This window comes from Trifolium pratense, linkage group LG7 (genome assembly GCF_020283565.1).
Source record: "Trifolium pratense cultivar HEN17-A07 linkage group LG7, ARS_RC_1.1, whole genome shotgun sequence".
Classification (NCBI taxonomy): Eukaryota; Viridiplantae; Streptophyta; class Magnoliopsida; order Fabales; family Fabaceae; genus Trifolium; species Trifolium pratense.
Window position 1 is genome coordinate 6,857,697 of NC_060065.1, and position 16,083 is coordinate 6,873,779.

The 16,083-nt window shown below is 32.7% G+C and overlaps 2 protein-coding genes across 2 annotated transcripts; both read right to left on the bottom strand.

Annotated features, from left to right (window-relative positions):
- Window positions 1–1,617: 1,617 nt before the first annotated feature.
- On the bottom strand, window positions 1,618–3,192 carry LOC123894214 (protein BIG GRAIN 1-like B). Its single transcript, XM_045944147.1, has one exon. The coding sequence runs from the start codon at window positions 2,876–2,878 to the stop codon at window positions 1,736–1,738; it is 1,143 nt and encodes a 380-aa protein (XP_045800103.1). The 5' UTR covers window positions 2,879–3,192; the 3' UTR covers window positions 1,618–1,735.
- Window positions 3,193–9,429: 6,237 nt separating this feature from the next.
- Window positions 9,430–14,018, bottom strand: LOC123894215 (omega-amidase, chloroplastic). Its single transcript, XM_045944148.1, has 9 exons — window positions 13,665–14,018; window positions 13,366–13,590; window positions 12,663–12,756; window positions 11,987–12,061; window positions 11,650–11,728; window positions 10,703–10,718; window positions 10,050–10,130; window positions 9,813–9,895; window positions 9,430–9,709 (listed from the first exon to the last, which is right to left on the bottom strand). Exons 1-9 carry the CDS (start codon window positions 14,001–14,003, stop codon window positions 9,631–9,633), a joined length of 1,071 nt encoding a protein of 356 aa, XP_045800104.1. The 5' UTR covers window positions 14,004–14,018; the 3' UTR covers window positions 9,430–9,630.
- Window positions 14,019–16,083: the final 2,065 nt, after the last annotated feature.

Genomic DNA, 16,083 nt, shown 5'->3' on the forward strand with positions numbered 1-16,083 from the left:
CAGTTGTGGGGAATCATCACTGAACAACTAACGCGATTGGTTGTTGGCCATTAATGTTGTTTTTACAATTTGATTCTTCAAAAGAGAGAATAAGTTATCGATCGTTGGTTGGTTCAGTGGTGATTGACGCTGAACTTATAGCGAGGATCACAATTCGATTCCCCGCAACTATGATCGGAAGGAGTCTTGTATCATTTGATGCCAGAACGGACCGAAAAAATTGATGTTAAGTCCGCATGGACTGTGGATTAAACAGATCGGCCGGCGGATCTTAGCCATATACCCAGCTCTAAATGTGAGTCACTCATCTTAGTTTACGGAACTATACATATGATATGAGTGAGATAGAGATTTCACAAAATAGGAATTGGATCGAGAGAGAAAGCAGTAGCTTTAGGTGGCTGGCAGCAGTAATATTGATCACTTTCTCTATTCCCATGGGCGAAGATCTGCCTTTCCCTTTTACCATCTCTCATTTTGCTTGTGATTACGATCACGAATCTTTCGTTTTTTCTCTTTTCTTTATTCTTCTTTTTTAAATGCATGTCTTACTTTTATTTTCTTCCTCATTCAGCTAACTATTGTGTCACAGTATGAATGTGAATATTTGATCACGATCGGAAGAGAAAAAGAATCAACACATCCCCACACACCTCTCTCTCTCTCTTTCTTTTTAGAAAACCAAGTACTTACACGAGATTACTTTTATAAATAAAATAAATCACCTAGCTACTGTGCTTTTTATCCTATTTGGTCTGGTCTCCTAAAACATTCTATGTCAGTCACATGCACACTGCTCCATCTGTTACATGTATTTTAAATTGGCTAAATTACCATGGTTCAGCGATGATTGATGTTGGACTCGATAAGAAAGATTACGATTCGATCTTCGAAACTACTTGATGATAGAACTGACCTACAAATAAAATTAGACAGTTTAGTCCACTAGGCCGGATAATGTTGGTGAAAACAAAAAAATAGGCTAAATGACCATTTAGTTCTTTGAAATGTAATTAGCTGTTTTATTGGTCCTAAATATATTGTAATTGTATACTTTAAGAATTAAATTAGCAAACAAAAAATATACTTGAAGATTAAATCGATTATCTATAAGCAAATATGAGACCAAAATAACTAATAAAAAAGACTTTTTTTTTTGTAAGGAATAAAAAAGACATTTCTAAATATCCGTAGGGTTAAAGTTCGAACTTTAAACAGTTCATTTATTCGTCTTAAAATTGCAATTAAGAGTGTTAGTGTGATTCCATTGAAGCTCCAAATGTAAATTTTGCAAAATTGTGGTATCTAGCCTTCAGCAGATCCAATCATGCACTGTATAGTACAATCATACCCACTTTGTTCTGTAACATATAACTCCAAACATCAAAATTGTCCTCTACTCCTAAAAATGACAAAATCGGTTTAGATAGTGACTACTACTTTCATACAGTAATTCTCGTGTTATCATTTAGTAAAGTCTTCACATATAAAAGCTTTTTATGTACTTACTTGTTATACTGTTATTTTTATTATATATAATAACATAATACATTTATTATATAAATTTACAACTTAATCAAATAAGAGTTCTTGCTATCAAGAACAACACTGGAGAAATCAACAAAATGATTATATAACCTGTATAGTTAATTATCATATGTTTCTACACTTGTACAAAATAAATAAAATTAAAATTACATTATTCGTAGCGACCAGACTACTTAACCAAAAAAAATTACATTATGCGAATGGCACGATTAGTACTAACATGAGTAGTTTCAAACACAGGCAAATCCTCACAATACCTATTATCATTTCCCATCACAGATAAATGATCAAGCTCAAAAAGATCTGAACTTGAACAACTTGCAACATCATCATCTTCATCATCATCATCATCAACATGTTCATTCTTTCTCATAGAAAAATCTCTCAAAATCTTCTTATTAAGATGATACTCTCTTAAAAATTCTCTAGCAACCTTTTCCACTCTTTTGCTCTTTTCCAAAACCTTTTCTTGTTCTTCCTTCTTCTTTTTACTAACTTCTCCATACAAACATTTATGACCACAAGGTTGATTATCTTCATCAACAATCACACTTACCGGATAAAATCGTACCGTTCTTTTAACACCATTGTGCAATTTCTCTCTTGATGTAGATGAATTTTTACTCAAACAAGAACGCGAAAAGGACGATGCTGAAGAACAAGTTGAAGCTAGTCCTGATTTAGCTTTTCTCTCTGCATTTGTGTCTTCATAAGAAGAGGGAGCAGTTTTTGTTTTCTTTGTGTTTATGAAGAGAGAGTTGAGAAAACTAGTGAGTTTTCCACCTGGTGAGATTGGTTGTTTCACTTTTTTGAGATTGTTGTAAATCTTCGACGCTCTTGATTTCGATTTGATCATCATATCTTCATCGTTTGAGATGATTCTCTCCGGAGGAACGGTTGTTTTCACCGGCTTAGGCCTCGAAGGAGCAAAACACGAACCTCGTGATTTTGCTCTGTACATTGATTCTGTTTCTGAAGATGATGATAATAGACCAGAACTTGAATCTGAAGAACTTGAAGTTGAGCTAAAAAACAGAACATCTTCATCATGAAGCAATTTTCTGTCAATTTGTTTTGTCCTTTGTGTTCCGACATTTAGGCGAAGATTTGGTTGTTCTCCAACAACTCTGTTACTTTTGACATTGGTTTTGCTGTGTTTGTTGATAGTTGTTTCTGTGTAGAACTTCATATCAGAACAACCTTTTGTGTCTCCTTCGTCGATGGAACGATAAATCTTGTCGAGAAGAGTGGAAGAGAAGGAAGGGTTCTCAGGTTCGAGGTGAAAATTGAGAACTCTTCCTTCTCTTCGCGTATTCTCTGACTTATACATGTTTAATAAAATGGAAGTGTGAAATGAAATGATGAAGTAAAAAACAGGGGGAAAAAGAAGGTATAATTAGGTTGTGTGGAAATGGGGAAGAAAGGAAACGTGAAGAGAGAAAATGATTAGTTGTGTAAAGAGAAAAAGAGTATAATGAGAAGCGAGTGGCACGCTTTGGAAGATGAAGGAATGAATGAGGAAGGGAACAGAGGAAAACAGAGAGGTTTTATAAAGGTGTGTCATGTCATCACGCGCGTGCATCTGTCTCTTCTTCTTCTTCTCACTGGCATCTGCTGATGTGGCATTCCTTTCTTACCAAATTGCTTGCATTTGATGACTTTTTCTTCTTTCAGTTATTTGGTTTTTATTAGCCTCAAATTTTGAATTTGTAACCGTTCATCAAAGTATATCTGTCTTAATTACTCCCTCCGTCCCAAAAAGAATGACTCAGTTGACCGAAACACGCATGCCAATGCATAACTTTGGCGACTAATATCTTTAATTGTATAATAGTAAAAATTATAAAAAATTGATATTTTGAAAATACTCATCGAGACGAATCTAACAACATCTTATATGTTAATATTTATTTTTATTTATTAGTAGAAAAATATGGTCAAAACAATATATATGAATAGTGCATATATTCAAAATGGGTCATTCTTTTTGGGACGGAGGGAGTATAAGGAAAGGATTATTTTTCAAATGCATAGAAAATATCTAGTGTATTGTTGATCCTAAATAACTAGTGTATTAGTATTACTCCCTCCGTCCTAATTATAAGAAGAAAAGATTCACTTTTTAGATATATTAAAATTTAAAATTTGATGTATCTAATCTATATTATTGTCAAATATCTCTGCACTTTTATTTATTTTGGTCGAGAATAATACATTTTTCTTGTGTTTTTTTCTATGTACAACTGTATAGATGAATTCTTCGAACCTTATGAGACTCAAATAAGTGACATACTCTCTTTAATACTTTTAATGTTGTGGTATGCTCAAATAAAAAATCAAACAATTTTTTTTTTTTTTACATAGACAAAATTGTAAGTCATTAAAAACTAACATACACAAAATAAAGAGATCGAAATTTAAATCCCAATTATAACGTTCAACCTAATAATTTCAACATTTATTTGAGATCCTTATTTACCTTCTTTAAAGTAGAAGATATATGCTCTACTAAAAAAAAATATATGCATCATCTTATCTAAAACTCTTAAATTTTTCAACTAAACACGTAAATTTTTTCTTGTTTCTTTCTGTTTATGGACCGATAAAATTTAGATATTTAAATATGTTTTTTTTTTGAAGGAGATATTTAAATATGTTGATGGATGAAAATTAGGTGAGTGTATATGGCAGGTAAATTTAAAACGATAACGGATACATCATAAAAGAGAAACGTTACCTAGTAAGTTTTTTAGATACTTTTTAAAAATCTTAAGTAGTACCTCCGTTTCAATTTTTTTAAAAAGATTTACACGTAGATTAAAAAATAATAAACATTGATGAGTTAAATTATTTTTGCCCTTATTTTATTAAAAAATAGAAAAATTAATTTAATGGATACTTTTGGTTTATTTTTTTTGGTAATGATGAGGGTCTAAACTCGAAAAAGAGAATATTACAACGGAATTAAACGAGGGTAGCTATTTCCAAAACATATATTAAATATACATGATTAATATCACTCGGAAATGCATAAAAAAAAAAAAATCACATGCATCCTCCATGTTACAATCCCGATCATATATATTGGCTAGAACCTCCGCACATTAATGAGTCACAACCTTCCAATCTAAAGCTATTATTAAGCGTCGAATCTTATCAACGGGAGACTTTCCACTACTAATTGAAGTAATAGCTTTCACAACCACCATTGAATCTGCTTCACAAAACAAAAACAAAAAAATCACCGTAGAATCCACATGTAGCTCCACACAATGAAAATTTAACCTTTTAGCATACTTAAGCTCTTCAAACACTCCCCACAATTCCGCTATACACGCATTATCATGCCCAATGAATTTAGCAAAACTGCCCAACCATTCTCCATCACTTCCTCTAATAATACCTCCGCAACCAATATGTTCGTCCTCCCTACACGACCCATCCATATTAAAGGTTCTTGGAAATATTTAAATGTTAGCCAAACATTTTTTTTTAACTAAAAAAAATTCATCTTTTTCGAAAATAAATTTAGTAAACTTAAAACAAGAATAACATAGAAAGGAAAACACCATGATTGACTATACTGAAAAGGAAAGATAGGAGTTAGACCAAGAACTCATACAGCAAATCCCACATCCCCACCACTACTATTAGGGCCCGTTTGGTGCGCAGGATAAGGAGACAGGATATGATAAAACTATCCTATCCTGCTCAAATCTCATGTTTGGTGCATCAATAGGAAATGATAAATTAAACCTATTACTAATCCTATCCTATTGACTCTTTGTTTTTCTTATCCTTAATTTTAGTTGGGTTAGTGACAGGATAACAAGGCGAGAGTGCATGAACTTCTTCGATTCCCACTGCCTGCTACTTCATCCATTTATCGGTGGATTTTGTCTTTCATGTTTTATACAGTATTTTTCGTTACATTTTCTTCTTTTTTCTAATATTACTGTAAGTTTTGACTTTTGAGTTTTGATTACCAACATTGCAGCAAAATAGTCTTGCCACCTTTTTTATTTTTATTTTTTATTTTTTATTTCTAACCTATAAATTATTTACATTTGTGTTGGAAAAATAGTCTTTTTTTTCTAGTTTGAATTTTTTTTTGACACAGTTTGATTTTTGTTTGAAATTGTATACTTGTGTGTTATTTTAATTTGATAGTTATTTTAGTACGACAATTTTAATTATTTTTACAATTATATGAAATTAAGTCATTAATTATTTTTAATCGGGAATGGATTCTCTCAAGTGTGATTTACACTTGAGAGAATAAAGTGTAATCTAACACCATCTAAATTCATTTTCTCTAAATATTTATATGTTTCTCTCTCTTGATCAATGGTAACAAACCACACTTTATTCCTTCAAGTGTAAATTACACTTGAGAGAATCCATTCCCTTTTTAATGTCAGTTAAAAATGTGATATTTTTAAAAAACAATGCTATCATCTTTTTTATCATGTGTGCACCAAACACATGATATGATAAACATATCCATATCACTATCATATCCTATCCTTATGCTGCTCATTATCCTATCCTGTCTCTATCCTATCCTGTGCACCAAACAGGCCCTTAGTGTTATGGACACCAAGGATTTGTCCCCAAATACATGTCAATATCACATGACTTTCAATATTTGGTTTTCTATGTATAGTTCCCTCAAGACATATACTTTGTTAGACATAAGTAACATATATGACCCACATGCCCTTAATTTGTGCACCCTATCTTGAAGATAAAGGTCAATTGATTCACAAAAATTCTTTCATTTGGTCTCTTAATTCAGCTTCCACGAACGTGATGACCAATTTGAAGAAAATCTGTTAACTGTTAGAATATAGTTATGGCTGAATAACAAAAACACAATAAGACAATGATCCTTCTAGGTTTGATGCAATGCATGTTTTTAAGCGATTTAATACTTAGTAGGGACAGTGTGCTGAAGATATCGTGATGATTGTTTTTCTTTGTATCAAAGATATTGATGAATTTAATAGCTATGAGAGATATTCAATAAGTGATTAATAATCAAGCAAAGAAAGAATTTGTCATGCTAAAAGGAAAACATATTGTTGTTTCTCAGAAGTCAGCAATGGAATTTCAATCATACTTTCCGGATCTGATCAAAAGCTAAAATTCAATTGTGTTTGGGTGCGGTGGTTTGAATTGGCGGCAGTCAAGGCTTTCCACACTTTTCATGCTAGTTGCCTTTAGATTATTAAAAAAATAAATTGTCTTGCAACATAAACTGGAAAAAAATAGTTGATTTTTAAGACAATTTTTTTAACAAGTGATTGAACTCAAATGATTAATGAATTTACTTAAAGACATTAAATATACATAAGTCTCATAGTCGAGATTAAAACCTCACTTCACAATCTTGTAGAAGCTTAATTTCTTCTGACAGACTGACCTTTGATTACTAATTGGGTTGTGTCCTCTTCTTGTAACAAAGCACAATGTTCTTTTCACGCCCTTGTTCTTCTCGCGGCCTCAGCGTTTCCAATTTTATCTCTTCTACTACTTAAATAGCGGACATTGTAAAATGAAAAAAGAACTGGTAATAAATTGTCTGCAACCTATAATGCGAACCTGGTCGGTGGTCAAACTTTTATGTTCTTTGGTCACTCAACGTGATGTCGACGGAGTTCCTTGGTGTTTTAGTTGTGTGTTGGAAACAAGATTTTTTGTGAAAATGGGGTGGATTTTTGGAAGAGTTTGAAGTGGAGGGAAAAAAGCTGGTGGAAGAATATTGTCTGTGTCTGAAAGTCACTGCATATATATAACTACGCTTTGCATGCTTGCGAACCATTTCCAACGGTTGGTAATTCATTCGCATGTTAACTAGCGGATGGTGTATTTCCAATAATTTGAATGGGATTGATGTGAGGGTGAAGGAATGAAAGTGGGACAAAACGATGAGATTTCTAGACGTCCGCATATTAAATAGCGAATCGTACAAGTTAAGCAACAAAATAAGCATTTTAGTAATTTCAAGGGATGCGCGAGAAAATGGAGATGAAAAAAAAAAAATAGTCATGTGCGTTTATTGAGAGAAGGATTGAGGCTTGGAAGACAATAAATGAGAAGGAGCCCACAGCATGCATGCGTGTGGACAAAGGTCTATTGTACCACGTGACAGGGTATGGCTACATGACATCGCTTTCCAGTTGAGTGAGATACCCCCCGCTCGTGTGCACATGGCTGGCACGGCACACGTACGTTTATATCATCCACTCTCAGACTAGCTGTTCATATATATGATTCCTTATATTATCCCTTTATCAATTACTCCTACCAAACACAACTGAGTCATAGAGTAAACTGTTTGGTTGTTTGAGATAAATGGGTTATAAGAATGATGATTGCAATTGCAAAGGTGGGACTCCCCTGCTTTTTTGAACAAGTAAAACTTCATTTGAACTACGTACATAGTCATAGAAGCATAATAAGGTTACATCACCAAATGCCTTAACAGCATACCAACAGCATGCTTACAACGATGGACATCAAATTAATTACCAATATACATAATTCATTAGCATTCTTTAGTTCAGCCTCCAACTTTTATTGCTAGAAACCACATCCAAAAATTACCCTTCATATTTGAGAGTGAGATTACAATTTGATGGAGAAAGAGTTGTATTATCTATATATATAATTCCTAAATAGTTTTCCTAACCCTAATCCACTTAGACCAATTAAATTATTTCATTTAGCCACATCATCCATTTAAATCCAATTAAACCACTCTACAATGCCACATCATTTCTACTTATATTATTATTATTATTATTATTATTATTATTATTATTATTTCATCTCTATGCTTTTCATATTCTACATTTATAAAATTATGACTTTTTAATATACACTCACTCAAGCCTTTACTTAGCCTTTTAGTTTTTTTTGATGAATATAATAACTTTTGCTTACTATATATATTATAATAAGAAGAATAAAAAAATACACACTAATTAACTTTGTAACTCCTGGTAATATATTTTTTATCTCTTAAGTCACCATTCAATTTTCATCCCTTGAACTCTTCTACCAATATTTTAATATATAGGTTACAATTGTTTTAATTTGTATCATATTCATATTTTCCTAAGTAACTATTACGAATATTAGAAACAAATATTTTCATTCCCGGATGCTCAATCATGTACTCAACAAGATTACTATTTGTTTTTTCGGTTGAATGTGAGAATAGTTTTTTTTCTTCGTATCTTATATGTGCAATTTCTCTTTCCATTATATTGCCTCTTCATCTTTTGTGCATAGGTATAAATACTTATGTTATTTTCTAAAACCATGATTTGTTGTAGTTATTTTATTTTTTGCAAAAATTAAATTTTTGCATAACAAATAAAATTAAGCAATTGTAAAATAAAAACAATCGCATCACACCCGGTTAAAATCCTCCCGTGGGGGCATCAAATGGTTGTTCAGCCTATTGAGACCACTTGAGCTCATCCCTGAACGATGCAACCTGCATGACTCTACTTACTGAGCAGTGTGATACATATTTAGTTCAATTAAATTATGGGTTATTTAATCAGATTCATCCCATCTATTTGGGTAATGCATTTATTCACAGCCGGTGCAAGTTCTCTATTAAGGATGCACTTGCAAATTGTAGGTTTAGAACCATGAATCCACTGGTCTGTCAATCCGACAGCTGCTGCCTGTACATATAATCAGTTCCTCAGAGCCTAATTCTGTGATCTGCGCTACACTGGAACCGATCAGATAATATAGACGACACGATTCACATCACATAACTCACAAGTCACAACATACAACATTTGTACTGTATATACTTCCAAGTTCATTTATTTCCTCACAGGCCAAATTATAGAGAAATGCCGGTAACCATGATCACAATTAACACACCAAATTATAGAGAAAGCACAAATTCCTTTATTTATTTCTTCAGTTCTGGGTTTGGGTTCCATATCATACATAATAATACAGCATACAACAACCACAAAAGATGGCATGCTCATACTTCTTACAAGGTAACATAATTATGCCGATGTCTCAATTGTAGAAGTCCCGCTCCATTCAGTGAGAATTCAGCCTCTGCAAATCCACCAATTGGTAAAGATCACCTCGCCGTTGCTTAGTCACGGGGAGATTTGTCCTGAGTAATCAAATCACGATAATATTTCATAATGATTAATTGATATCACTGGCAACCACAAGTTAAACATGTGCAAGATATTGTAGTTTGAAGGAAAGTAAACCTTCTCTGCTCCAATATGGAATAATCAATTTCTGCTATAATGATTGCCTCCTCATGTTCTGTAGTAGCCAGAACTTCTCCAAACTGCCACATTGATATGGTCAACAGTAAGTTTGTGTGACTTAGAAAATTTTCCTTCTATTTGTCATTAAAAATAGAACATACAATACCAACTTACATAATCAGCACATTTAAATGGCGCTACCAAAGGAAAACTAGACATAAAGGATATACTTACTGGACCAACAAGAGTGGAGTGACCCCAAGCCACATAACCAGAACCAGTATCCCGAGCAGGTGAACAGGTTGCCACATATAACTGTTGGAAATGAATTTTTGTAAGCATCCACTTGTCTCCTCAGCATAAAATTTTGCAATTCACAATTTATTGTGGTTATAATATACAGAGAGACACCTAACTACAACTCTTCATTAATCACACAATCAACTGAACCAATCATCAACTGTAAAATACTGTGGCTAATTCTTTTTCTCGATTCCAATTCTTTATTTCCCTTCAAGATGTGTAGGAGACATGCAGTCTCTCCAACATATATGGCTAATCTGTAAATACATCAATCTGAATGGCACAATCAGACCACAAATGTAGAATAGCATCTGCTTTCTAGAACTTATCACACATTCATGCCAAATTCCATAGGAATTTTTGGTTTGGTAGTTTCTTTTCTTGATTTATTATTCGTGGTGCAAATAACTCCCGCAATTCAAAATTACTTTTTTAAAGATCATTACTTGGCTCAAAGATCATGAACTCCACCAAATAAATAAATAAACAAAAGGCTTTGGATGATTTTTTGATTTGATGTGCTTTAACAAAAGATATGCATCCAGTAAAAATCCACAGAAGTTGCAATAATAAGGGGTAGTTACCTGATTATCTGTAGCCCTGCATGTGAAGAAGCAAAACACATATTAGAAATGGAATGTAGATTGCCATTATTCTTAAATCAATATCTTTAAAAAAATTTGACATGTTTCTAGCACCAAAGGTAAGGGGGGAAAGTAATGGGAGCAAAACAAAGAGAAACGTGACACCAGTATATATTGGGACTATAAATTATGATCATAAGGTTTCTCATTGTTCCTACAACCAAGATTGTGTTTTCCCATAAATTCCCATTCTAAAATATAAATATGGTTTGGTGAACTATCAGTCTGATTTGATGGACGTAACTAGGGCAAAATTTCATCAGAAAAGTCGTGTATAGTGGTTATTTATGGACAGTGCCTGGCATGCTGATGTGATGTGCCTTACACACACACACATTTACCAAAGAAGAAAAACAAAACGAAATGGGCTTGTTTGTGGTGAATGAGAGGAAGAGGAGGAGGATTAGTCAGTTTTTTTGGAGGCAGAAGGAGCAGGATAAATGCTGTAGTGTGAAAAGAGGTGGAGGAAAAGTGCGACAGATTCAGAGTAACAAAAAAAGAAGCAGAAAATAGGAAGGGAAATTCTACAATGATGATAGCAAGAAATAAGTGAATAAGGAAGCGATGGAATGGAACGAGGGAGGCTAGGTTTGGTGGTTCGGGCCCAATATGACAGTCTATTCTTTCAGCTCTGATTGCTCTAGGTGTTGCAGCATTTCATTTCTTTTCTGCTTTGAGTATTCTGTATTGCTGAGAAGAATTTGCTTACATTACATACAGGAGAGTTTATATCAAGAGGACCTTAAAATTCAATACAGTTTATCACAAGAAAATAGCATCCTAGAAACCTAAAGCAATCATATCAGGATATTATAAATTTCAAAGAATCAGTAGTATAATATTTGTTTTGGGTTCTCAAATGTCTATTACGTTGTATTTGTTATTACCTTGCCCTCTGCAATAACTCCCAATGCAATGGTCCAGTTGTCATGTTAAAAGCCCCAGGATAGCAGAGCAAGTGAGCCCCTGAAGTCAAAAGCTCAATTCTGTAAGTTCCCCAACACTAAAGATTATTACATGTTAAAGGGAATGCATTATCATAACAAAAAATAATTTTAGGTTTCTTAGAATAACCCAAAAATAAGGTTTCTTTTAGGTTCTCCATCATGCGGAAAGGACTTAGGAGACATGAATGAAATACCTTGCAAAACTCAAATCATTCCCAACCAAATAGAAGTGGAACAAGATTAATTGTTTCTGAGAAAATTAATGGAAAAGACAAACCTCTTGCAGCATATATCATCGCTAGTTCTGGAAACCTAATGTCATAACAGATGCCTATGCCAATGCGTCCAACTTCTGTATGAACCATCCCAGAATTTCTATTAGTTTACTAAGACACAACAAATTCATTGCAAGAAAACAAAAATCATAGAGAATTACAAGTTAGACCACTATCGTCGCACATGCTAGTCAGGAAAATATGTTTTCTTCTACAAATACATTTCTGCAAAAATGTTCCGTCCCAGAACTACATAAAAACACGCAGTCCTAACTAAGTGAACAAAATCATCAAAATCTACAGAGAAACCTAGTTTTCAACAAAATTGTCCCTTACAGAGACAGTCAATCACTAATTGTTCATAGGTAATATCATCCAGCAATTAAGTTCAATCAAACCTATGCATGAGTGTAAGAAGCTACGCATTATGATCAAGGGATTAATTAAATGGTATAAGTGTATAACCATACGAATAACAATTTTCATTTTAATTTTTGCATCCTTATTTGCAGCGATTCAATATTAGTATCATTTTTTCTGTAGTTTGGCTATACATTACTCATACATGACTACAAACACAGTGGCAGAATAAAGGACAAGTGCATCTATACAGAAACAGATATAAAATTATAAATAGGAAACAAATGCTTATAAGGGTGTTGAAAGAGCATGTTAGACCTGTGTCAACAATTGTTGGAGTCTCCCCAGCAGTAAGAGTCTCTGATTCAATAAAGGTAATCTTCCCAGGGATGTCAATATCAAAAAGATGTATCTGTAGTAACACCACTAGCCCATCAGAAATTACATAATAAAAAATCAGAAAATGCTATACTGATTCACGTATGACTCACAATCAAAATTCTATTTGGGTATGACCAAATTTAAATTCCAATAAGAAACTAGCATATAGACTAAAACAATTTAGTAAACAGTCATTTTGATCCCTCAAGGTATGCCTGGATTGTTCGTTCGTATAGGATAAAATTGAGTGGAATCGTATAGAATGATATAAAATCAGTTTTTCTAAAACTATCTTATTCCATTCCACTCCACTCTATACTATACCTCCACTCCACTCAATACTATACCGCCAATGCCGTTGTAGTCTTGAATGTATTGAAATTACAAAAACATTGCTAGATGTAAGTAATTTTATGGATCAAATAGATTGACAAAAGACACATTCAACGACCAAACTAACTAATGAAATACAAGTTCAAGGACCCAACTCACTAACATAAGATGCATTTATATATGTTTTTGAAATTATGATACATTCTGATACTATACTATTGTGACAATGCCTCACACATTTAATGATCAAAACAAGTGTTCTACTAGGACGCATAAAACATGAAAACAACATAACCACAAATATTACCTTACGGTGTTTGGCTTTGAGTTTTCCATCAGTACCAAAAACACAACAAGTATTATACAAACGATCACCAGAACGTTCAGGAATAGAACCACCAACAATAGTGATATTCAATAAACGAGAGAGTTCAGAAAGCATAGCAGTAGAAGGTGAAGCATCACCACCAGCATCAATATCCTCAGCATAAACAGGAAAACTAGCATTTGAATAAGGACTATTCCAAATTTCCTAACAAAAAAAAACAGTAATTAAATTCAGAAGAATCAAATTCGGAAATAGGATGATTAAGAAAAGAAGCTTACGGGTAAAAGAACGAGTTTAGCACCCTTAGCAGCAGCGTCTTGAATAGCAGTACGAGCGTGAGCGATGTTTTTGGTTTTATCGGAAGTGACAGAGAGTTGACAGAGACCGATTTTGAAGTTGGTGAGAGGTGGAGTTGGCATGGGAATCGCGGGTGGTGAACGTGCGAGTTCGGAATTGATGAGTGATGAAGATGAAGAAGAAGCCATGATTGGAGATTGGGAATTGCGGCGAGAGAAGAAGAGAAAGGGATTGGAGATTCGATTTGGAATGTAGCAGTAATGGTTGAAATTCAAAGATTTCAAGGATAATAGTGACGATGATATTGCTAACGCTTTCATATTTTAATTTCACTTTTTATGTTTTGGATAATAAATATTAGTAGTAGTAAGTAGTAACCATTTTGCTTATTACATTCATTGAATTCAATTCAACCTTCCGGTCATCTCATCGGAAGTCACCGGTAGGGGTCAGCGCGTGCACTTCTACTGTACTCCCACCCTCCTTCCCTTTGACAAAAATCACTGTATTAAAAAAGAGCTAAATATGTTTTTGTCATTTAAATTTCTCAGAATTTTCATTTCAGTATTTTTTCCACATTTTTTAGTCTCGAAGTTTTTTCCAACAATATTTTTAGTTCTACTTTTTATTCAACTCGCGTATATTTTTACTTTTTTAAATGATTTTTTTTATTTATGTTTATAATGTTATAAGAACATCTCCAATAAAAATTTAAAATTTTTTAACATATGATGAATTATTTATGAACTTTTATGTAAAAAAAATCATATTTAATTTATCTTTTGTTAAAAAAATTTAAACTTTGTAACAAAAATTTATATAATGTATTAAACATGACTGCATAAAAAAATTGCTTAAATGCAGTTTTACCCCATGTTTTGAAAAATCCGGAATTTTACTCCATATTTTAATTTGGACAGACCTTCACTAAAACAGTAATTAATCTCTCTCTGTAACTCCAAATTTAGTGAGATTTGATTATGTGAAAAGTTAACTCGATTACGGTCATTTCGGTATTCATTTTGTGAATTATTGATCCAAATTGAGTTCTGTGCGAATCTTTGAACTTGAAGCTCAGAAGCAGATTTTGTGCAGAATTTTGGTGGGGGGCAAAATCCAACAAATTATAAAATAGGGGGGGTAAAATTCCGCATTTTAAAATAGGGGGGATAAAATTCCATATTTTTCAAAACAGGAGGGGTAAAACTGCATTTAAGCCAAAAAAACATTTAAAATTTCAAATGGTATGCACTAGTTGAATGAAAAGTATGGAATAAAAATATTGACAGAAAAATTTCAAGGACTAAAAAGTGTGAAAAACATAGTTGATCGAGTAATTTTTTTATTTCTTCATTAGTATTTGGTCTATTTGATCGTCTAATTACAGTTAGATGTGTAAATAGATCAGAAAAATTCAACCGATTTTTATTGTTCGGATAAAAACCAACTTACATTGTTGTGTTGGATACCATATTACCAATATTCACTGGTCAAAATTTATATAAAATTTAAATTTATTTAATAAAAATTAATATGAAAATATCACATGAAATTTAATTCATGAAAAAATTTAATTCAGACCGAAAATTATTTCCACAAAAAATCAAACTCGAGTTTTTTCTAAATAATATTTCATATGAGGAACTCATTAACATACTTAAGGTTAATGTTTATAGAAACAAATATTTTACTCTACGTTGTTACATAAAATTAAATTATATTTGTTTTGGTAGTTGAAAGCCCACAATGTTAATTTTGGTTTAAACACCCACATGTGGTGATCGAGTGTTTTTGTTTGTATGGATGTCGACTAAGTTTTTTGTTTCGGTGGATACTCAATGTTTGTAAATTTTTGAGGTTTTTCTGACACACCTTTGGTTTCATTCAATTTTTTGTCAAGAACATTCAATTAATTTATACTACTATTATTTCTTTGGTTGTTTTTTTTAACCAATTATGTGTTATTTCCATTTCCCCGAACTATTTTTATTTTGTATCCAGTCATGATTTTTATATGTATATATTTTGGCTTATGGCCGCTTATTTATTTGAATATTTCCCCAATCATATTTTTTCTTCAACGGCTAAATATCAAAGCACAAGGTGTATGCCAACAGGCTATATATAAAAGGAGAATGTTAACTTGTGCCCTTAAGACACATGTTAAGAAGATAAATGTGGAAAATATTTATTGAACTTGTGTTGTATTCAATTCTCTAAGCATTAAATTCTTTGTATCATTAAATGCTATATATTTCTATTTTTAGCTAGCTTAACATGTGCCCTTAGGGCACAAGTTAACATGACCCTATATAAAAACCATGAGATCCCCAACAGCCTCTCTGTTACAAACAAACGCATAAAAAAGGAAGAGGGAATACTTATGAATTTTCACCAGAT